Source organism: Alligator mississippiensis, chromosome 1 (assembly GCF_030867095.1).
Source record: "Alligator mississippiensis isolate rAllMis1 chromosome 1, rAllMis1, whole genome shotgun sequence".
Lineage (NCBI taxonomy): Eukaryota > Metazoa > Chordata > Crocodylia > Alligatoridae > Alligator > Alligator mississippiensis.
Genome location: NC_081824.1, coordinates 465654954 through 465678841, shown reverse-complemented (window position 1 = coordinate 465678841; position 23888 = coordinate 465654954). Strand labels below are relative to the sequence as shown.

Here is a 23888-nt window from a genome sequence, read left to right as displayed (position 1 = left end):
AAGGACTTCAGTCAAATCTTTAGTTTCCCAGCCAATAATTACTGTTTGAATTTTCTCAGCAATTTTAGGGTTAAGTCCCTGGATGAATGCTGCCACTATTGCTTGTTTAGCATTTCCGACTGGGTTATCCATTCCTGAGTATCGTTCAAATGCCTGTTTGAGGCGTTCTAAATAGTCACTGGGGTGTTCATTTTTGTTTTGTTTACAGGTATTTATTTTGGTCCAGTCTGCCTTTTTTGGGCAAATTGTGAGAACTGCCTGAACCAAAGCATTTCTCTTGTCAATAAAGTCTTGGCCAATCCCTGGGTTTTGATCTGGCCAAGTACAGGCAGCGTACAGACGTAGCATAGTCTCCTTGGGCAAAATGGATCGCATGAGCTGATTAATGTCAGCCCATGTTGGATTATAACAATTTATAACAGTCTGCAATTCTTCCTGAAATTTTTCTGGGTCTTCCCTGATTTTTGGGAACTTTTGAGTTAAATTGTAGAGATCACCTGGAGTCCAGGGTGCATGCACAGTTACTATATTTTGTCCATCGGTGTCAATGCCTGGCATTTGTCTTAGGGGGTAAACTTGTGCAGCTCGGGATCTCAGATTGATGGGAGATCTTTCCATGCCTATTCCCATTCTTCTAAATACACCTGTGGTGGGTTGTGACCCAGGAGTAAATTGCCACACTGGTGATGATTGAGTGGCAGATATGGTGGATGAGTCCGGACTATTAAGCTCCGTGGATGGATTTAGTGAAGGAGCTTCAGCTAATGGGTCACTAGCCTGGGCTGCAGCCTGATGTTGAACCGGTTGTTGCTGATGTGGGAGTCCCAGGAGAGCAGGGTTCGAACAAAGGTCAAGGATATCCTCTGCTGGCTCCGCCCCAGACAATGCTGGATACATTGGAGCGGTGGCCAGCGTGTAATTTGGGGGAGCAGCCAATTTCTCCCGAACAGCTTTTAACTGCTGTTTTAATTTTTCTTGAGAGTCTTTTAGGCTCCTAGTTTGAGATTCTGTCCGTCTTTTGGACATTTTATCATACCAATAAAAGAACGCGTCCCACTGGTTTTGTGGTGTTTTGGATCCACGGGACTCTAACGCCCCTCTCAAGTGCACTATTTTATCCTGATCAAATGTTCCTTCCTGTGGAAAATGTTTCACAGGATCATCCCTAGTATACCAGTTCCACTTATCCAGGTACTTGCAAGTCTCGGGAGAATAGTGTGTGTACATAAAGTACGCCGGAGTCCCCTTAGGGGGGACAGGAACCTGTTTAGACTGACTTGTTCCCATTTTCAGTCACACAGGGAGACGTAGGAGAGGCTTATTTAGGATGTCCGGGCCGCTCAGTGCCTTGCCCCGCAGTTTTTCAGTGCCCAGACAAAAGGCTTCTGACCCGACACCGGCTCATAAAATGGAAATGGGGAGGGAAACACTAGAGGGATCCTTTCACTCCTGCTTTCGGCAGAAGCTACTGGGACGAGGGGTTTGGAAAAGACAAAATCACTCAGACGCCCTGTCCACTGGGTCACGAGGTTCCAGTTGGGTCCCCTTGCTTTCAAAACTGCCCTGTCAGGCAGAATTGGGGCGGCTGAACCCAACCGTAGTCTCAGTCCTGGTCAGTGGCTCATATTTCTAAATACACACACACATTCATTCAATAAGCCCTGTCCACTGGGTCACGAGGTTCCAGTTGGGCCCCCTTGCTTTTAAAACTGCCCTGTCAGGCAGAATTGGGGCGGCTGAGCCCAACCGTAGTCTCAGTCCTGGTCAGTGGCTCATATTTCTAAATACACACACACATGCACATTTATTCAGTCAGCCAGACCTCCTACCCCACACCGCCTTAGTTAATTAACTACAAGCCCGATGTGCTGTTGGATGAAGGTGCCTCAAACAGTTTCTCCCTAAAACGTACGTTACCAGACACAAAATGGGATCCTTTACCAGACAGAAAATTTTAGCCGGCAGTAAGGTTCAGACTGACCTGTTTTAACAAGGTTCAGATCCAGTTACCACGGCCAAGTTGGGAGCCTACAGGCAGTCCTCCTCCGAAACCCCAATAGAGATTTTGAATTAGGTCTCTTACCTCTCAAGTTTGGCGCCTCAGGGTTCGGGTGGGGGGGGGGGGGGTAGCCTGCGGTCCTCCTTCCTCAGCCTGTGTTCTGGATCCGAGTCACAGCACCAGGAATTGTCGTGGAAACACACACAGAGTACTTTTGGGTCAGGTCAGCAGAAGCTTTTATTCAAAAGAAACTACAGCTGTAGGGGGAGTTCTAAAGTGACATGGATTTCCCAAGCACTTGGAAGGGGTCCCCCCCAAGAGCAAAATCAGGAGGCTTATATACTTTTTAACAGTCGCTTACAACTCACGTGATCATATAGTGAAATTAGCATCAAAAGCGGCTATAATATTATTTTATTATTTCTTTGCTGTTATCAGGATGGGAATTATGGGGGAGATAGGGTTAGTTTACAAACCTCCTTCTTGCACCTGGAAATCTACTTTGTACATACTTTTTTTTTTTTTACCTTCAAGGCCGCGATGAGCGAAGCATTTGCAGAAGAGTTACAAAGAACAAACACTTGCCCTTATCTGTTCTACTGTACCGAGCCAGCAATTCTACACAAAGCGGTTATGTCATCTTATAACTAAAATAATCAAAGTTTAAGGCATATATTTTTTCTGATTCCACACTAGTATATTCACTTGGGCAGTATGTTTTTTGAAGTTTAACTCTTCACTGAAAAATTGTGTGTTGCTCACGTTGGAATCTTTGGTTTTAAAACAAAAACTCATTTGTTTTAGGGGTTTTTTTATTTGAAATCATTTTTACTACCAGGAGTTTTCCCTTGTCACATTTCAATCAGAAGATATTTAGAGGAAAGTTGCAAACGTAAAAGGCATTTACAAAATGCTGCACGCTGGATACGGGGCATTGGCATTTCCTGCCCATAAGCAATCTGAAGTCTTGGGCAGGGCGGCTCAGTGGTCACACACCCTCCGCTGTTCCCAGTCCTAAGGAGTCCTGTCCCCTGAGCTCCAGGGCTGAGACATGCTGGGATTGCCCTCTGAGCACAGACACGTTTGAGCTTGTGACTGAGACTGCAATGAATTGTCCACAACTAGACACTGCTCGCACTGGCCAAGGCAGGAGCAAGGAAGCCACACCAACCAATAAGGCACTCCACACCAACCATAAGGTGCCACGTGGGGCTGACTAATGGCCCCTGAATAGAGGTGTGTTAGAGGGGGAAGTAGCAGATGATGCTCCCCCTTCTGCCATTTCTCAGCATAACTGTGCAGACGTCACCTCCAAATGCAGACAGCCTATGAGAGCATGAAGGCAGGGGCACTCAATCGGTCAGCATAGTCTCTGCGTGCCCAGATCAACCAGGGAGAGTTGCGGGCATTAGCCTTTTTGAGCATCAGGTAGGGGAACGCAGGTGATATCTTTGGAAGAAAAGTAATTGCCGTCTCCTTTTAAGCACATCTTTTTTCAGTATTTCTGGAAGTGTAGTGTATGTTTTCTCTCCCTGGACAGGCGTGGTGTCCCCTAGGAGCCACTACATAGACACAAGTCCTCCTTCCCTATGTGGCTGTGACCCATGTGTGATAAGTCCCAGCATGGGCCTGGGCTCTGCACATGTTTTGTGATGTGAAAAGCTGGATTTTGAGTGGGAAACCACAGAGGCAGGTTCTGAAGAGTTTTCCTGCATCATAGAGATACAGAATAGATGCATAATCACACTATTACAAGAAGAAGTACTAAAAAGAAAATTGGATCTTTGGTCAGTGCTGTGTTTCCAGAGGTGTTTTGTGGGTTTCTTCTCCTTCTTGCAGTACAAAAGGCTTGAGGAAAATGAAACCAAGGTGCTAAACTCAGTGCTCCTTTTGACCAGCATACTGAACACTAAGTTAATTCCTAAATATATGTTGTAAATGAAAAACTGTTCTTCTATTCTTTTCATCTGAACTACTAGTTTGAGAAATATTAACAGCAGAAGAGTTGCCGTTCTGTGCTAATCCAGTGGTCTGTCTAATCTGGTATGCTGTCTACGACTGGTCACAGTTATTGGGGAATAATTGACTGAAGGGTAACGTTGAGACGAGCATCCAGTCTAGATATGAAAAGAGAAAGGGATAGAGACCCTACCACTTCTCTTTGGTTTACTGGTTAATCCACCTTGGTTTTTGGGGTTGTTTTAAAGCCCAGTTTTAACCTGCAAAACCTTAATTCTTGTTTTACCTGTCTCCCCTATAATTAAAAAACAAAAAACCAAGCAAAAACTAAAAACCCTTTAGTCCCCTTTTTCCATTATTTTGGCTGAGATTGCTGGTATATTAAATGACCTATAATTTTCCTCCTTGTTCTGATTGCCCTTCTTAAAAAATGGACTAATACAAGCTTTCTTTCCATCTTATTTTAGTCCCATTTAAAATATTACCAATTAACAGCAGCAACAGGATGCAGGTCTTTGTAGTCAGCTCTAATATCACAAGGTTCAGGGTATCCAGCCCTACTCATTTCAAAAGGGTTTTCTCCAGTAAGAGCTGTTTTATGCTTTACTAGCCAATCTCCCGTCGTGAATGATAGAGCATTTCAGGGGGACCTGACATGCCCCCACCCCACACTCTTTGGGGCCGGTCATGTAAACCAGGGGTAATTATTTTGGGCGGAGGATGACTTATCAAGTTTTGGCAAGCTGTTGAAAGCTGCATGGGTAGCTCCACCCCCTGGCAGGTGCCCCACCCCCTGGCCACTGTCTTGTGACTGGAAGTCCTGCCCCCGAACCCCTGACCTTCGTTACCAGATGTCAGTCCCCTTGCCCCCGGAAGTACCCTTCCAGCGAGGTGTTGCACCGTCTTGGAGCCAGCAAAATATCAAATTCCATTCGAAAATGGAAACCTCTACAGCATTCATGAATTCGATTTCCAACTGTTTTTGTCCTGGTTTACACGTGTTTGTGTCGTGCACACAGAGCGGATTACAGAATGGCTTGAAATGCAGTTTTAGTTTTGTATATTGGGGGGTGCATATAGGTTTGTGGGGGGCTGTGGGTGTGTGGGCATGTGGGGTGAGGGAGCATGTGGGTGTATGTGTGTGGATATGTGGGGTGTGGGTGGGTATGTGGTCTGTGGGGGGCTGTGTGAGGGGGCGTGGATGTGGGGATCAGCATGTGTGGCAGTATGAGGGGAGTGTGGGTGCTTTTGTATGGTGGGGAGTGCGTGTGGGACTCCTCCTATGAGCACACACGCTCACCCACCCACTCTGTCCCTCTCTGCACTCCCACACCCACCCACTCTGCCCCCAGCTGCACACCCACATCCACCCACCCAGTCTGCCCCTGGGTGCACACTCACACCCACCCACTCTGCCCCGGCTACGCGCACACACACACACACACACACACACACCCACTCTGCCCCTGGGTGCGCACGTACACACACACACCCACCCACTCTGCCCCTGGCTGCCCGCCCACAGCCCCCGGCTGCATGCCCACACCCACCCACTCAGCCCCTGGCTGCACACGCACACCCACCCACGCACTCTACCCCTGGGTCCACAACCAAACCCACTCACCAACTCTGCCCCTGCCTGCACACCCACACCCATGCATGCTGCCCCTGGCTGCACATCCATACCTACCTGATAACACTAAGATGTGGGGCGAGGTGGACACACTTGAAGGGAGAGAGAGGCCGCAACTAGATTTAGACAGACTACAAAAGTGGGCAGGTGAGAATAGGATGGGGTTCAACGTAGACAAATGCAGGGTGCTGCACCTTGGGAGAAGGCATCCACAGTACACATACAGGCTGGGGAGTTCCCCTCTTGAAAGCACAGAGGCGGAAAGGGATCTTGGAGTCATTATTGACTCCAAGATGAACATGAGCTGCCATTGCCAGACCTCAGCCAGCAAGGGCAGCCATACCTTGTCATGCATCCAAAGGTGCATCTCAAACTGGTCCAGAGAGGTGATCCTCCCCCTCTATGTGACTGTGGTCAGGCTGCAGTTGGAGTACTGCGTCCAGTACTGGACGCCGCACTTCAAAAGGGATGTGGCAAACCTGGAGAGGGTTCAGAGGAGGCCACCCGCTTGGTGAGAGGGCAGCAGGACAGGCCCTACGAGGAGAGAATGAGGGACCTGAACCTGTTCAGCCTCAGCAAGAGGAGGCTGAGGGGGGACCTGGTGTCTGCCTACAAGCTCATCAAGGGGGATCAACAGCAAACAGGCAGAGCCCTTTTCTCCCCAGCACCACCTGGGGTGACGAGGAACAATGATAAGAAGCTGATGGAGAATAGGTTTAGGTTGGAGATCAGAAGGCAATATTTTACAGTTAGGGTGGCCAAAATCTGGAACCAGCTTCCCAGGGAAGTGGTCCTCGCCCCTACCTTGGGCAAATTCAAGAGGAGGTTGGACGATCACCTGTCTGGGGTCTTGTGAACCCAGCATTCATTCCTGCCTGTGGCAGGGGGTCAGGCGAGATGATCTGTTCAGGTCCCTCCTGACCCTAGCTACTATGATACTATGATACCTACCCACTGTGCCCCTGGCTGCACACCCACATCCACCCATCCACCCTTCCCTGGTTGCACACCCACAACCAACCCACACACCCATGGCTCCAGAACCACACCCACCCACCCTTCCTTTGGTTGCAAACCCACACCCACTTACCCACTATGTCCCTAGCTGCACACCCACCCTCCCACTCTGCTCCTGGCTGCACACACACACACACACACGCCCACCCACTGTGCCCTGGGCTGCACACCCCTACCCACCAACCCGCACACTGTGCTCCTGGCTCCACAGCCACACCCATCCACCCATTCTGCCCCTGGCTACACACCCCACACACACCCCCATGACACACCCACACCAGATACACACACCCCCTAGCAGGGGGGTGCTGCAGGCAGGGAGTGCAATTGCTGGGGATGGGACGGGCTGCGCTACTTAGTCCAGCTGAGGCTCCTCCTGGTCCTACTGCCCCTGACTCCTGTCAGCATGGACAGAAGCTGGGGCAAGTCAATACAGTTTTAAAGCCCAAGGGCTTCCTCTGCCTCCGGCTCCCTGCATGATTGTCAACAGTCATATAACGGGACGTCCTCATTCCTCTCTTTCCTTTTCCTTCGAGCATTAAAATCTCCTTACTGTTCCTTTGCCCTGCCACCTGTATTATCCATTTCTCCTCTTTACCAAGCTGGACTTTTAAGGGAAGTAATGGGGAAATGAGATTTCAAGACTTTATAGTAACCCTTTTTGAAAAACTCCCAACATTTTCCCACATTTTCCAAACATAAATTTACTTTTTTTAGCATTGGGAGGAGTTTGGACACATTTTCCATTCCTCCAAAATCATGGTAGTGAGGTCATGGTGTGTAGCCAGCATGTTTCCAACAACCTCTTTCCAGCCATCATCACAATGTGGTCTAAAACCATGTTACTCTGTAATGGATGAGATATCTTTTGTTTTAGAAAATGATCTCAAATTTTCAGAACTAGTTTTCCTACTTGTCTCTGTATATCCTGTGGGTAATGCATATTTATTCCCTTTCTTCACTTTGCAGATCGGCACTTCAGGAACAACTCGTTCTGTTCTCTCCTTTGATCTGGGGGATCGTAACAGGTTCCTGCCAGTGTCCCGTCCTGTGTGACACACGTTCGAGGTCCTGCTGTTGGGAGCCATCACTTCTTGTGAACCGAGGCACTGCTCTCAGTGCCTCCCTTCTGCTCTGGTACCCACTTTGTGCTTCAACCAACTGGTCATGTTAAAAGTTTAGTCCAATGACTCGTCCCATAAATTTCAATAATACCTCCCCTGCATCTCCTTTTCTACAGCCTAACCACTCTCAGTTGTTTAACCTTTTCCCAACAGCTTGAATTTCAACTGCTACAGTAGGTTGGGGCAGATGGTTGTCTGACTCCATTGTCTCATTACTTGAGACCTGCAAGCAAACTTCAGGATCCCATCCCGACTTGAAGTTCCTACTTAGGAGCTTATGTAAGGAATCAGCCTCTTCCAAGGAAAGCTCTTCCTTGGCACTCCCCAGAAAGTTTTGTTTGGTCTCTAACCTGATGGACCCCTACAGCCAACCCTGGCATGGGTTTCCAAGCGGTGTTGAGACCCTGCCTCCTTGTTGGCCTTCGTGCATTAGACAACCTGTCTGCTCCCACAGCTGTGACTGTGACCCACACTCCTAGAGACCAGGTAACCCCTGCTGCCCTTTCTGAACCGTTCTCATGCATACACAGATACCTATAAACCAATTCCCAAAAAGCAAACCTTTAAATGCCATTTTCTAAGCCAACAGGGGAGAGGGAGGAGTGCCATGTCCCAGCCAGCACAGCAGACTGCTTCCCTTCAGTTTTTCCTGTGCCGTTGCCATTCCCTTGTTCTCCCTGGGACTCTTGCTTTCCTCCTCCTGCTCCCTCCATGCCTCTTCAGTGACCTTCAGGTGCAGTGTGCCACATCGGCAGCAAAACTTAAAAGACTAATATCAACTCACCCTGCTCTCCTAGGTATCCCACTTATGAACCTATCTATAGCAAAGGGTACTCACATTGAGCCCCTCAAAATCTTCCCCACCAGGACGCTAGATCCTTTCGAGGGAGCCGGGGGTACCACACCTATCAGCACCGTTAGGTGGGCAAATCTGATTCGCAAGATGCACCCAGAGATTTCCAACAGAAATCCAGAGTTGTGGTTTTTTTGAGTTCTTTGCAACAGAAAACTGCTGTTGTTTTTCAGTAGTTAAAAAAGAGTAAAAATGAAGAGCTGATGTTTTCTTAGGGGTTCCTCCAATCGATCCAGGTTGAGAACCACTGCACTAGCTATATCCAGTTCAATTTGTTACCTCTGTAGTGAGCATTTCTACCACTGCTGGAGCAGGGTCTGGGCTAGATGGACCATTGGTCTGACCCAGTACGGCACATCTTTTGTTCTTATGCCCCTTTCAAGTGCCTGATTTGGGAGCTACTTAATTACTTCCAGTATGTTTATTTTTTGGTTGCTAATGGCAAGCCCCTTCCCCATTTTATATGCACACCTCAGCTCCCTACTCTTGCCCCACAAACTTCCTCCCCTCCCGAGTACTGCATGCATGTGATGTCAATGTGTTAATGCATGAGGGAATGTAATCATGAACTACCAGGGCAGAGGAAGATCTTATGTGAAGAGAAATGGTATAACAAATAAAGTGAACAAATGAAAATATATATTCTGTAGTCCATATGGTTCTTCTAACTAATAATATACATGAACAAACTGCAGAAAGATCTTGGGTCAAGCAGAAGGTCTCTGAAACATCATCAACACGAGTATATGGCAATCATTTACTATAAAACCCCACAAGTAGATGGCACCTTGTTTTTAATGCTTGTTCTATTTGCATATGTACAAGACACTTAATCTTTGTATTGCTCTGACTGGAACTGAGACACGGACAGAAATGGACCACATAACAGTTACTCATTGACTGGACCATGCTTTTCACTGTTTTTACTCCATGGGCTAGACGGTTCCTTAAATCCCGCGTACACTTTGACCGTGCACAATTACTCCTGTAAGATAGTCTTTCATTTTCGTAAGACTATGTAGATAGTGTTTCTGATGTGTATTAGCATCAGTATTAAATGCACATTCCTCAGCTTTTATGAAAGTTTTAGCACGCATTTTCATTTATGTAACCAAACTTGCTATTTCCAATATTGGGATGTTGTGGGGTTTTTGCATCTGAAACGAGGAGAGTTCAGACTTTCTGTGCCTGCAGAGCTGGCTTTGTTTCTTTGAAGGAATATAAGAACTGCCCCACCACACTATACAAGTAGTCTCTCTAATCCAGCATGTCAAAAATACAGCAGCATGGGTCCAGCCTGCGGAGCCATGTTGTCTGGCCAGTGGGTCTAGGTCCTGGGTGGTGGGGTGAGCAGTGGCAGCATTAATATCCACAGCTTTGGGAGTTGTGGCAATTCACGCTGCTGCCACTTGTCCCACTGCCAGATTTCCAGCCTCATGGGCTGGATCCAGAGCACAGCGCTGTGTCGCCTGGCCTGCAGGGCTGCTTGTGGGCCAACAATGTGACTTCAGGACAAGCAGCAGCCAACGTGGCTCCAGGAACCACAGCAATTAATGCTGCTTGACCCACCACCACACTTCTGGCCCTGCGAGCAGCCCCGCAGGGCAGATAACGTGTCTCCACACTGGATCCAACCTACTCCAGCACCCCTGGGGCAAGGTGAATGCGATACCGCTGCTCTAATCCAACAGTGATGATCGCTAGAGGTTTCAGAGGAAAGGGCAGGACCTGTGCAGTTATGAGTGGCTTCTTCCTAAGGAAATGGTTACTCTTTAGTCCCCACTTAGATGAGCTTGGGTTATACCCTAAAGTCTGATGGTCTTAAGAGCCTTTCCAGGTTTTTTAAAAACGTTTCTATTGGTACTTGTGATATTCTGAATAGCTGTATCTCGTACACAATTTCCATAGTTTAATAATGCAGGGTGTGTCACCTTGTTCATTTATGTGCCCGAATTACTGTGCATTTACTTCAGTATGTGTTCAATGAAGTACTAACTGCACAGTAACTACAGAAAGGATGTGGACAATTTGGAGAGAGTCCAGCAGAGGACAATGAAAATGGTTGTGGGGACATGACTGGTGAGGAGAGGTTGAGGGAAATGGGCTGATTGAGTCTGCAGAAGAGAAGACTGAGGGGATTTAATAGCAGCCTTCGAGTCCCTGCAGGGGGGTTGCAAAGAGGATGGAGCTGCACTGTTCTCAGTGGGGAAAGATGACAGGACAGGGAGCACTGGGCTCAACCTGCAGCAAGGGAAGTTGAGGTTGGGTATTAGGAAAAACTTTCTCACGAGGAGGGTGGTGAAGCACTGGAACGAGTTACCCAGAGAGGTGGTGAAGTCTCCATCCTTGGAGGTTTTGAAGACCTGACTAGACAAAGCCTTGGGTGGGATGATGTAGTTGGGGCTGGTCCTGCTTTGAACAGGGGGTTGGACTAGATGTAATCCCGAGGTCCCATCCAACCCTCGTTTTCTATGATTCTGTGACTCTATTACCTCTGTGGAGCTGTCAGACGTCTGTTCAACATGAGTTAGGTAATACCATCCGCTGACACCCCTTGCCGGAAAAGTCCATAGCACATTTTACTGCTTGAATACTTGGAAGCTTGCCTTGTAAGTGCAGTTAACATGCTCTAAGTGTAACGTATCCCAAGACACTTACACAGCTAAGGGGGGAAACATGATCAGCTATGCAGACTGCAGGGGGAGGCGGCTTGAAGGCTGCCAGCTGGGCACCGTGGCTGAACCTATCCTGGGCACCTCAGCTCACTGGCTGGGGTTAGTGTTTCCACCATGAAAGACTGCCTGAGTTTCCAGATGGATATTGTCCCCAAGCAGCCCGAGGCTTCCCTTGGCTGTGGAGACCCCTTCCCCATTCACAGCCGAGCTCTTCTCTGCCAGCTCCTTGCTCTGCTTGAAACCCTGATCTCCAACTGCTGCAGCCAGCACTTCTTCTGCTGCACGCCTCCTGCTCATATTCATGTAGCCACATCTCCTTAAGGCCTCCACCCAGTCCCCCTGCTTCCCCTGGGTCCCCAAGTTTGGGGGGTGCTGGGCCCTTGCCAGGACCAGCCTGCTGGAGGGACTGGCAGCTGCAGGCACCAACCTTAGAGGGCAGGAAAAGCGATGAGCATTTATTGTTTGGCTCCTGTGGCACCAGAGACACAACTCCTTCCTCCCCTTCCCAGGCTGCTGTCTCCAAAAGCTCTCCCCTGTCTTGGGAGGCCCCAGGGATGCTCAGTATGGTCCCATCTAGCCTCTCAGCTGCTGGCCTTCACCCTTGCAGACATTCAAGCGCTGTGACCTGGTGGCTGGCACGTGGGGGGAGAGCCTGATCTGCCAGGGATACAGCAGCCCGTCCATCTATGCCAGCTCCATGCTGCTCTAGAGGCTGCTAGGAAGCACGCCCTGGCCCTCTGCTCCCACTCCATGCTTCCTGGAGCCCTGACCCAGGGGCAGGCCAGGCAGGAGAGCTCCCCCAGGCTGGGGACCTGGGGCAGCTGTCCCTGTAGCCATAGCCTTGGCCCCTCCTTGCTCCTCACAAGACTCCTGCTCCGTGCTCCCAAGCTCAGACCTGAGGGGTGAGGAGCCCCGGCTCAGGACAGCACAGAGCTCTGCCCAGCTCTGCTGTATTTATTGAAGTGATCCCATTCTGGCAATACAGCATAGGGGCCTGCTCAACACCCTTCTCGCTAAACCATGGTGTGAGGATGGGCATCCATCCTTCCCCCATGGTGTCTCCAACACCCAGGTGAAGCCTAGAGCCTTTGACCTTTATAAGGGTCTTTGGCAAGGCGGGGGGTTGCCTTTGTTGGTAGCTGGGACAGGATCTGACCCTGCGGCTGCAACACCAGAGCACTGGCCATCCCAATGCTCAGCTCTGGGCTGTTACAGGTGCTCTGGGTTTCATGCCCTGTTATTTGGGAGAGGGTGTGGGGGGAACTCGTGGGGCAGCACGCAGGGGCTGGGCTCGCTGGCCAAGGGGGCTGCTCCTGCATTCCCGTCTTGCACTTTTCCCGCAGAGCTAAGAGCTTTTATCACGACTGCTGTTACTGCAGCACCACAGCTGCCCTCTGCTTAGCGCTGAAGTAGCTGCTCTCTCAGGCTCATCCCCAGGATGAGGATTGCTGAGATTTGTCTTAACACACTGCCAGCATCCTCTCCTGCTCCTGGGCATTCCTGGGGAGATTCACGGCTGGATACACGGGCTTGCCCTGACGCCTCGTGGCAGGTAGGGGCAATGCTCTGGCTCAGTAGGGCAAGCTCTCAGCATTTTGCTGTAGTAGGATCATTGCACATCACTGATAAATGTCCCTGCAATCGCATCACCAGCCTACACAACCTGGCAATGGGGGCTCAGGGCAGGGAACAGGCTGAGCCCAGGATATCTTGGCTGATTTCCCACATAACCTACAGGAAAGGATGGTCGGGAGTGTTTTGGGGGGACCATGAACCCCACTGGGGCATGAGAGGGGAGGGAGGGAGATGAGAGGTCATCTGTGCTAGAAAATCTCTCTGAACACGGGTTGTAGGAATGTGGGATAGATGGGGACTTTGGGGTCCTTCGGTCTCCCCATAAGAGGCAGAAGTACCGAGGGAACAGGGTGCCCCATGGGGCTGGGTAATGATAGAGAGTCTGTAGATGTGAGCCCAGGCCTGGCTGGAAGTCATCAGAGTCACTGCCCCTGGGAATGAGTTTGCTGGGTCTCAGCCCCCTTCTTGCACAGGAAGCACTGTCCTGGCTTGTACTCGCTGGCCTCTGTGTTGGCAAGAGTGAAGTGACTGGAGGCAGCTGCCGTCCCAGACCAGGGGGCCTGCTGGACAGGGCGGGGGGTGGCATGTCCCCCAGGGGGAGAGGCTGGAGCCCCAGCAGCAGCAGTATGGGAGCTCACCGGCTTTGGTGAAGTAGTAGCACTTGGGCGAGGAGGGGGCGTCCCAGCAGTGGTACTGGCCCGTCACGGAGACCAGCACCCGCAGCACGAAGGAGGCCAGGTACATGCTGAGCGTGACGATGTCCAGGAAGTTCCACCAGTCGAGCAGGTAGCTGCGCAGCCCTTCGATCCACACCTCCTTGCACTCGTACCAGAAGAAGCCTGGCAGGGTGAGGGGATGGGCAGGAGCAAGGGGTCCCTTGTTTCTGGCATCTCTCCAGGGAGGGAATTCAGGCTCTGGCTAGGGCTGGGCTCAGATCCCCCACCTATAACATGGGGGCCATGATCCAGCCTTCCTCTGGTGTGAGTCTGCCTGGGCTGGAAACTCCTTGGGACAGAGACTGCTTCTGACTAGGGGCTTGTATAGCATCCAGTGGGGGCCTGGGGGATACGTAGAGGCACAGGACTGGCAGGGACCAGCTGTGTGAGCGAGCCTAGCCCCTGCTGGGGCAGAGACCCCAGCCCATGATCTACCATGGAGGCCTCCCTATGGCCACAACAACGCCCTTTCCAGCAGGCTCAGAAACAAAATCATTGCCACCCGGGCAGGGAGCATCCACCAGGTCCAGTGCTGGTCCTCACTGGCAGTCTCCGACCCTATTAACTCAGCTCACCGGACTCTAGAGGAGCGAGCAGCTCCCCTCGGAGATAATTAATTACTGGGTCCCTGCTTAAAAAGGGAAATCAGCCACCCAAGGCTGAGGAAAGGCAGGTCGTCAAAACCATATGAAAAAGGGGAGGCGAGGGCTTGCACTGCTGTGATTTAACTGTAATGTTTGTCCACTCCTACCCCAGTTTAAGTGGGTGAAGGTACTGGAACTGTTAGACCAATATGGGAATGGACAGATGGAACAGTTATATCGGTGCATCTTATACCGGTATAATTTACTGCTGGTCTATCCGCTACTTCTGTCCACACCCACAATCCCCACTGGCTCACAAGACCCCTTGTACATAGCTCAACCCTCGTGATTTCTCTTCTCCTAACTGCCAGGACCCTGCTACTTGGGGTGACACTGCCACTGGAGGTGACTTGTCCCTTAAATCTCTCAGGCCTGAAATCTCTGCCTAGGGCCCCAGTGGCAAGGCCTTCTCTGGGGACGTACAGCTTTCCAGGGGATCGTTAGCCCTCGGCCTGTGGCTGGCTCTGGTGTAACTAGCTGCCTTTGCCTCGTCCCATGGGTGGGTTCCTGTACAGAAACCACCGTCCCCACTGCCCCTGTACAGACACATCCGAGGCCAAGAACTGCCTGGGCCCTGGAGACTAAATCCCATCTCACCTCCAGAATCAGCCCCAACCAGAGGCAACAAGCACTGGACCTGAGCACATCAGAGCCCTGCCAGGCCCCAAAAGAGTATCCAGGCTCCTGGGGCAGGGCTCCTGCCAGCACCCCTCACTGCCAGGTTGCTGGAGCTCTGGACCCTGCCAGGGCTCCCTCCGCGTGACCTACCTGCCACCCAGATCATGTGCCAGGAGTTGCCCCACAAGGTCTGGCTCCGGCCCAGGAAGTCTTTGTGCTTGCGCTCCAGCACCACGGACTCCAGCAGCAGGAAGACCAGGAACCAGAGGTACGAGGCAGAGTGCAGGAGGAACTTGATCACTGGGATCTTCAGCATTTTGCCCAACTGATGGGAGAAACTTTGTCTCGCCTTGAGCAAAACTCAAGGCCATTTGGCTGCATGGTTAGGGCCCACCAGGCAGCAGGGACTTAAACGGGAGCAAGTGCTTAGGAGCAGACTTCAATCTCCATGAGGATTCGGTCCAGCAGACCTCCAGCTTGGGCGCGTGAAGGGAGAATTCATCCATTATCAGGCAAAAAGGGGATGCAGCACCCTCTGGTCTGTGTAAAACAGACTGCAGAGCTGCACTGAGCTAGCACTGGTTGGAGCCAGAGCTAAAACGACCTTGATTTTAAAAGTGCTCAGGACAGACAATCCAGCCCCAACAAGCAGGTTTACTGGCCAGTTGCAGCTGGTGCTAAAAGTCCACACTTCAGTTTCACTCCCAGTTTACCTAGCCCCAACATCCAGCTGTTGGACCTCATTGGACTTGTGTCACCTGGAGGAACAAGCTCATCATCCCAATTGTGCTCCTGTGGGAGAGGATCCCATCATCCCTCCATCCTCTCTTGGTCAAACTGAGCTCTTGCAGTCTCTAGGTATGAGCCTCAGTTTCCCTACAGCCATTCTTTCTTTCCTTTCTCTGACGCTGCTCCAACCTACAGTGGTCCAAGGCTGTAGGAAGCCCACACCTGGGTGCAGCAATCCAGCAGCGGCTGCACCAGGGAAAGAAGAAGCAGAGCCTGCTCGCATTGGGTGTCCCCCTTCATACAGCCAAGGACAGCATTAAGTCTTGGACCATTGCCTTGTCCCTGGGGGATCCCCAGCATCATTGCCCCTCAGCCTCTCTCTGAACGCACTGAGAAGGGGCAAGAACTTGGTGGAGACCAAATGCATGGGGGTAATTACACATACATATGTGCACGTGCGCGCGCGCACACACACACACACACACACACACACGATTTGATGATCTCAGGAAGGGAGATCATTAGAAGTGCCATCAGGTTTCTATGGGAGACAGATATTACCAGGCTGGGTCTTTCTGGGGGGCCTTCTATCTGTTAGGGGCCAGAGTCAGGTGCTTTGGAGGCAGCTGTAAGAAGCCGGCAGCAGGGTGGTGCAGGAAACCTTCTTCCCTGAGCCCCCTTTTCCCTTTGCAGCAAGGCCACTTACCCGGGACTTGGGAGCAACCCAGTAGAGCAGGCACAGGATGAGCATGGTAAGGAAGATGGAGCAGGAGACAAAGAGCTTCCAGAGGGTGTTGCTGCCACGCCAGCCAGACAGGTTCCCGCACCAGATGGATGACAGCACTTGCTGGCAGATGGGGTGTGCGACAAACTGGGCCAAGATGAGAGAAGGGGATCAGAGGGTCAGTACCAGCAGCCCTCACGGTGACCCATTGCTTCCCCCTCCTGCTAGGCAAATACTGCTCCCAGGAATATACAGGAGCTCTCTCAGGATGCAAAGGGAGCCTTTGCCTACCAGCAAAATGCAGTTGACTCTGGGATGCAACAGACTCCCATGCCCACACTGGGGTGAGAGCATGAAGCAAAAGTTCATCTCCAATCCCAGCTGCTGCTGCAGGGGGGAGTTTAGGGAGGTTGAATCAAATGGAGCACGTTGGAACCAGGATGCCAAGATTTATGTCCCGACCCCAGCCAGAAGCACTCAGAGTTCATTAATGATCCCTCGTTAGAAAGGACCCTTGCAGCACCCTGGTGGGGGGCTTCCCTAGTACTGGCTCAAGGGGGGGCTGCAACCCTCCTACCTATGAAGCCTGCCCCGCACTCACCCTCTTCTGGTCGTAATGGACGGCCAGGCGGAGCCGGGCCAGGTTGGGGATGCCCTCCTCGAAGGCCTGGCTGCCCAGATCCTCCTCCTCGCTGCTGTCCCCCAGGTCGTTGAGCACGGCCGCCACCTCGCTCTGGTTGCGGCACATCCCCAGCAGCTCGAAGGCGAACTCCTGGCTCAGCTGCTCCAGGCGCAGGTACTCGGGCTGCGGGAGGAAGAACACAGCCTAGAGGACTGCCTGGGAGCCCTATCCTGTAACAACCTGAATGCACAATGATGGGACCCCAGCACCAAAGGCAGATGATTCAGCAGAGGAACTCACTGCTGCAGGGAGCTGAGACACTGACACTCGCCCAACGCAGCATCACATGCATGTGAACCAAGACTTACAGCAATGTCAGGAGTAAACCTACCAGCGTGACAGCTGCATTTGGAGGTGGTCACTCGGAGACAACAGTCCCACGACCCGCAAGCACCTATCAGGCAGCTTTTCCTCTCGCAGGATGGGTGCAAGGTTCCTAAAAATGCTACTATGAACACTAAATTATAACCCTCATTTAATACTTTTGTAACCATAACGTGCTGGGGTACACACCTGTGAGGTGTTGCAAGGTCACACTACCTGGTTAAACCTGAGCAAGCACCTACAGATTTTGTCAGAGCATGAGCATTGTTAATGGTTGTGAGGAGAAAAATGAACAGAGAGGAAGGGTATGTGATAAGAAATGTCTGCAGGGAGGGGTGGTTATGATATGGGTATGTTTATGCATATGTTTTCAAAAATGCCCAGTAGTAAGAAATCAATTATGTAAGTAGATTCATAGATTCATAGATTCATAGAAGTAGTCTATAAGTAGCCAGCAGCATGGAGTGTAGCAGTAAGAATAATGAATATGAAAAAAAGATAGATGTAAAAATAGTTTGGGAACAAAAGGACATTGTACCATTGCACTACTGAATCACTGCACCACTGGAATACATGCCCAAATTTCCCAGCGAGACCCTGAATTGTCGTGTGGAGAATTTAGTGTTGGTGCTTGTCAGTTATGGTCAGCTGCTCTGAGCCTTTCTGCACAGAGCAGGATAGAAGCTAAATAATAATAATAGTAACACCTCCATGCTGCCCAGCCTGGGCATAATGTGGGGGGTCCTGTGTGCCCCCTGCCTGGCTCACACAGGGTAGGGACCAGAAAGGAGTCCAGGATGGTGCTGAGCCCCCTGGGTCCAAGCCCAGAGCTGCTGGAATAGAGTTTCACCCTCCGATACCCCCTGGCTCCCTGCTGCCCCGGAGAGCTGCGGCCCACAGGAGAACCAGGACAGATGGAGACCTGGGAGCCGGCAAGTGCCTGACCTTGAACTCGGGCTCCTTGCAAGAGAGGCGCTTGAGCTCGTGACTGAGCTTGAAGGCAGCAAGCATGGCATCCTCGCTGGCAACCGAGAGGTAGGCGTGGCTGGCGAGGCCCTTATAGGTGTTGATGCGGGAGAGGGAGAACTTGAGCAGGTCGTACTGGCGGGCGTTGGTGCACTCCAGGCAGGGACAGGAGACGCGGTGGGGGTGGGAGATGGTGTGGCCTTTCTGCGTCAGCATGTCCACGATCTCGTAGAGGTCCTTCTCGCAGGCCAGGGTGAGCGGCGTCACGCCGGGCGCGAAGCGGGAGGCGTCGATGGTGTTGTCGAAGAAGGCCAGCGAGAAGGACTTGAGGTCCATCTTGAGTCCCTTCTCCTGGTTCAGCCGGTCCAGCAGCAGCTTGACCGCGTGGGGCTGGTTGGTGTCCACAGCCACCAGCAGGGCCTCGTGGACCTGGCGGAAGTCGAATTTGACGTAGCGCAGCAAGGCTTTGGCCACTTCCTCCCCGCCCGCACGGATGGCCAGGTTGAGGGCTTCCCGCCATGCCCGGTCCTCGGTCTCGTCCAGCTGCCGCAGGATGCCATCGCCCACCTGCAGCAGCTGCTGCACCACGGGCAGGTTCCCGTCCTGGATGGCGCTCAGCAGCCCCTGCGGGAACTTCAGCTTCCTGTTGACGATCTCCCTCCAGTTGGGCTGCTGCTGGGGAAGCAGAGCTGGTTGGGTTAGGGGAGACCCTGCAGTTCATCCCCCTGCCCACCCTGACTTGCTCTGAACCACCTCGGAGGAAGAGGATGACCTCTCCCATCCCCCTTAGATAGCCCACCCCAAGGCTTCGCCAGGGCTAGAAAGCATCTCCGGTCATCCTGGCCAGGGGCTGAGCCTGCCCCTGGGGCCTGTGACCACTCAGCGAGCCGCACGCCCTGCTGTCCCACTGCAAGCCAGCGGAGAGGACCTAGGAGTCCTGGATCCCAGCTCCTCCGTCCCTCCAGGAGAGGGGCTAGGATTCAATCCTGCCATGTTGCTGGCTGTCATTCAGGGTCTGGGTCTCCTTCTCCACGGCAGCCCCTCAGGGAGTCGCTGTCCCGGTCACCGCTGAGCCGTGGCTCAGAGGCAGCCGGAGGCAACTGGCTCCAGCACACAACCAGGGGCAAGGCCCAACCTGAGGGCCCGTCATGCCTTCCTCCCCCTCGGGGCTCAGAAGCAGCTGCTCCCGGCTTGACAGGAGCAGCTCAGTGCCAGAGACTTGTTTCCTCCTGGCTAATTAACTCCCCTGGCGTCTCCATCAGGCGCACTTGAATTCACAGCTTGCAACACCAGCTTGCAAGGGGCTGGAGGCAGCAAGGCTGGCTCGAAAGGGATAAACAGCGGGTGCCACACTCAGGAACCACCGCGCAGAGGGGTCCTCCAAGGGCTGCTCCACAGGGAGGATAACAACCCCCTCCTGCAGCCAGCGAGTGGAGCCCCCTCTCTGGCTCACAGGGCAGGGCTTTGCTGTGGGGCCGATGCTCAGCTTGCTGGGGAGCGCTGTCCGTGGCCGGGGTGGTCACACCTTACCCACAACACCCAGGTGCAGGGGCCAGTCCCTGGTGCACAGAGCTTGGGTGGAGGGCTGCGTTATCCAGGGTCCCTCAGAGCCAGGAGACCTGGGCTCCTGGGCTGGGAGGGGGCAGGGACCTTGAGAAATCTGCATAGAAGTGGGGCAAAATTTTGAAGGTGTCCCCAACTTACCACCACCACCTGGGGCAGCCGGCCGGAGGAGGATGTGGGCATGCAGCAGGGGAAAAGCTACTGCGATGCCAGGAGGGGCCAGCACCACCACAACATGGATCGAGGCAGGCCTGGCCAGGGCCAGGTCTTAGCAGGAGCCCTGCCCAGAGACCCCTTCAGAGTAGGTCCAGTTGCTGAGCACCGCTGGACCTTTCTCCAAGGAGACTGATGCTTCGAGGAAGATGTCCGGATGGTGGGCCGGGAGGAGCAGGTCCCCGATGCAGCCGGGATGGAGAGGATGCCCGCTACTCACCATGGTGCTCTCCTTAGCAGGCTCGCTGCCCTGCTGTGCCTGCCACGCCGTCCCTGCCAGCTGGATGCCTAAGCCCCTGGTCGCTGGTGAGGCTTCGGTTCAGCACCCACTGACTCAAGGTTGCTGAGATGTGAAGTGCCCAACTGCCCCCCTCCAAATACCCGCAGAGGCTCCAAATCCTGCCCTCCCTGCTCAGTCCCCCCACCCTGCTGCCACACCGCCCGTCCTCTGTGGCACGGTGCTGAGCCGGAGGCTTGTTTGTGCCTGTCAGGTAGGAGCAGCCTGGCAAGGAGCTCCCCTGGGCAAAGCTGTGCAGAACGAGGACGAGGACGGGCATGCCCACCACACCGCTCTCCTACCTGCCCCTGGGACTCTGCAGGGATGCTAGCTTCCCCCTCCATCCCTTCCTTGCACCAGCCAAACCTAGCACTGAAACAGCATAAGGATGCACAGCCCTCACCGCAGATACCCTGTTCCCTTGCTGCCCTGGTGCAACCTCCCTCTCCCCCCGTCCCTGCAGGTGTCCTTGCAGCTTGGGATCCTGATTGCTGTCTGCTTGCTCCTGCCCTGCAAGGTGGATCCCAGCTGAATTTGTGCCCAGGAGGCAGAGGGAGGCAGGACAGCCACTCATGGGGCAGAGGGGCTTAGCTCAGCCCCTGAATTGCAGGATGAGAGCCCATAACATCGTTGCATAGCTGACAGCCAGATGGCTCCCACTGACAGCCAAGGATGGGCAGAGCCCTGCAGCCCTCAGCACCTCTCAGCACCATTGCAGAGCCAACCACGCTCCAGTCCAGCTCCTGACACCCGTGGGGCCTGGCTGCGTTGGGCTCCAAGACACACAACCGCCCGGCAGACTTGTGCGTGGCCTGCTAAGCAGCAGCGCTGACCCCATGCGCCCTAAAGAGGGGCACTGGCCCCATGCACCCTAAGGAGGCACGCCAACGCCATGCGCCCTAAGGAGGCACACCGACCCCCTGCACCCTAAGAAGGCATGCTGACCCCATGCACCCTAAAGAGCAGCACTGACCCCATGCATCCTAAGCAGCACGCCCACCCCATGCACCCCAAGGAGTGGTGCCAACCCCATGCACACTAAGCAACCGTGCCCACCCCATGCACCCGAAGGAGCAGCGCCGAGCCCATGCACCCAAGGAGCCAGGACCAGGCAGCCACGACCAGGCAGCACCAGGCTGCAGCTGCCCCGGTGGGCAGCCGGGGCAGCTGCAGCAGGTACCCCAGGTCAGTGCTTCCCGCCCGCTGCCCGCCTGCTCATGTTGTGCTCCCCCGCCTCGATCTTCCTGCTGTGAAATGGGCCCGTCCGCCCTGTGAGGGGGCGGGGCCTGGAGCATGGGCAGGGGGAAGGGGCGGGGTTGCTGGGCCATGGGGATTGGGTGGGGGCGGGGCTTGGTGACCGTTGGGCGCCGGGTGTTGACCATTGGGTGGGGGCGGAGGCGGGGCTTGGCGACCATTGGGCGCGGGGCATTGACCATTGACCATTGGGCGCGGGGCGTTGACCGTTGACCGTTGACCATTGGGTGGGGCGGGGGCGGAGCTTGGCGACCGTTGGGCGCGGGGCGTTGACTGTTGACCGTTGGGCGCGGGGCGTTGACCGTTGACCGTTGACCATTGGGTGGGGCGGGGGCGGAGCTTGGCGACCGTTGGGCGCGGGGCGTTGACCGTTGACCGTTGGGCGCGGGGCGTTGACCGTTGACCATTGGGCGCGGGGCGTTGACCGTTGACCGTTGGGCACGGGGCGTTGACCGTTGGGCGGGGGCGGGGCTGGAGGCAGAGGGCTGCTGCTGCTGTTGCTGGGGCGGGACGAGAACTGGAGAATAATTTTGGGGACGGGACAGCGAATGAAAATGGAGGGAGGAGCCAGGCAGGGAAATCGGCTTACAAAGACTACTGAATTGAGATCCGGATATCAGGCCTCTTGTACCTCCTGGACTAGTCGTCTGCAGCAAACTGCAGAGTGACTGCACAAAAGGGAAGGACACTGCCCAGTCAGTCTCCACTGTTAAAATATTCTGCTTTCCCAGCTTATGACTCTCTCACGGTTTCTGAGACTTCGGGTCTCTCTTCCCGAGGCGACGGTGCAGGGACGGTAGAAGCAAGGGGTGGCTAGGCACTCATGCACTACCGCTCGCCAAGAAAATGCACGTTGTTGCCCTGAGGTAGCCCAGGGGTCCGGGCTTGGGGCACGCACGTAGGATGCCTGCCATGGATTTGGGAGTGTGTGCAGGCCCGGGCTGAGGAGTCTGGGCAGGAGAGTACTTGCAGCCGGTCGCGCCGCACAGACTCGTACGGTCGAGTCCTGCTCCCTCGACAGGATTCGGAGCCGATTTGGCCTGAGAGACCAGCGGTGTATAAACCTTGTCTCGGGTGCCTGGGATTGCTGGACGGGGAGGATTCGTCCCAATCTTGAGCAAACAGTGATTCAGCTCTGTAGTGAAGTCCAAGGGCCCTTGATCAGGACGGTGACTTCTGCACAAATCATATTTAGATCTGTATAATCTGGAAGGGCATTTCCCCGCTACTACAAAGGCCAGATCCTTGTATGTTCAGACTTTCTTAAAGCTTGTTTTATGTTCCTGCTGCGTAGAATTTCAAGGTTAAAACTAATTATTTTAAGCATTAAAAAAGATGCATCTTTAGTTTTCAACTTTCCCTCTGCAAGAAAATCAAAATCTGTGGTTTTTATTTTGATTCTGAAAAAAGCCAAATTTTGAGTTCTTTAAATCTTTCATAAAACAAAACTTCTGTGGGATGCATAGCTGTACTTAAGGAGAATTGACCTCATTTTCGATGCTGAAGTCAGTGCCTAAGATTGCCTTACAATCCTACAACTATGGAGTAAGATGGTTATGTGGGGTCATATCCCTTCCAAGCACATTTCTATTCTGGATGAGTATCGTTCCATGCTTATACTTGGGACACGTTTGATGTAGTGCGTAGTAAGTATTTTCCTTGTGACTGCTCAGAAAACTTCGTAACTCATAGTTTTGCTTATTACGATCAAAATAAAATGAGGTAGAAAGTTTTCTGAGCAAACAGGCAGTAATGCTTGCTACGATCTAAATGAAACATGTCCTAAGCGCCGGAGCCACTGAAGACTGCTGTACGCTGTAGTGTTGTCAGTCCCAGGCCCTGCAGCACAAACAGCTAGTTGTTGGTGCTGGCCTCCTCACCACATCAGAGTCTCCTGACTGTATTATGCCCGGGGCAGTCAGACATTAGCTCAACGCATGTTAGATTGCACCATCTGGAGAACCTCCTTCGTTATTCTGTGATGGCCCTTAGCACGTGTTTTACTGCTTGACATCTCAGACACTAGTGTTTAAAGTGCAGTTAACATGCCCCAAGTATAGTGTATGACAAAGCCCATAGGCTTCATGATTAACTGAACAATAAAAATCACTTTAACATCCCACAACTTCATACCTATGTGGTTACCATGTGTGGGGTCCTGTTTCTTTTATAAGTCGAATCGCAGCACTGTAAAATTGTAATGTTAACACATTCTTAATCAAGCTTTTAGATTTGTCTGTTTTGGGGCTCCTTGTCAACTGTGGTGTCTTTTGCAGCCAGGGTTCCAGATAAGAGAAGAAAGATATGCTCTGAACACAGACTGATTGAATATTGCCAATTTTA

The 23888-nt window shown here is 52.8% G+C and overlaps 1 protein-coding gene and 1 long non-coding RNA gene across 8 annotated transcripts in view; one reads left to right on the top strand and one right to left on the bottom strand.

The window, feature by feature from the left end:
* Nucleotides 1-9225, top strand: part of LOC132248615 (uncharacterized) — a 37170-nt gene extending 27945 nt beyond the window's left edge. For all 7 annotated transcript variants that reach the window (XR_009459921.1, XR_009459920.1, XR_009459924.1 and 4 more), the window contains exon 5: nucleotides 7578-9225. This is a non-coding gene — a long non-coding RNA (uncharacterized LOC132248615). The remainder of the gene's footprint in view (nucleotides 1-7577) is intronic.
* Nucleotides 9226-10150: 925 nt separating this feature from the next.
* LOC132249450 (short transient receptor potential channel 2-like) lies at nucleotides 10151-21952 on the bottom strand. Its single transcript, XM_059724609.1, has 6 exons — nucleotides 21472-21952; nucleotides 18218-18948; nucleotides 16868-17071; nucleotides 16249-16413; nucleotides 14964-15138; nucleotides 10151-13674 (listed from the first exon to the last, which is right to left on the bottom strand). Exons 1-6 carry the CDS (start codon nucleotides 21950-21952, stop codon nucleotides 13289-13291), a joined length of 2142 nt encoding a protein of 713 aa, XP_059580592.1. The 3' UTR covers nucleotides 10151-13288.
* Between the last annotated feature and the right edge of the window lie 1936 nt (nucleotides 21953-23888).

Excerpts from the sequence above, each read along its gene's own strand:
- LOC132249450 (XM_059724609.1), bottom strand. The coding sequence starts at position 21,952 with ATGGTCAACGGTCAACGCCCCGCGCCCAACGGTCAACGGTCAACGCCC. Across the intron at positions 15,139-16,248 it reads GGGTTGCTCCCAAGTCCCGG|TTGGGCAAAATGCTGAAGAT; the intron begins GTAAGTGGCCTT and ends TTCTCCCATCAG. Across the intron at positions 13,675-14,963 it reads GCACATGATCTGGGTGGCAG|GCTTCTTCTGGTACGAGTGC; the intron begins GTAGGTCACGCG and ends TCACCCTGCCAG.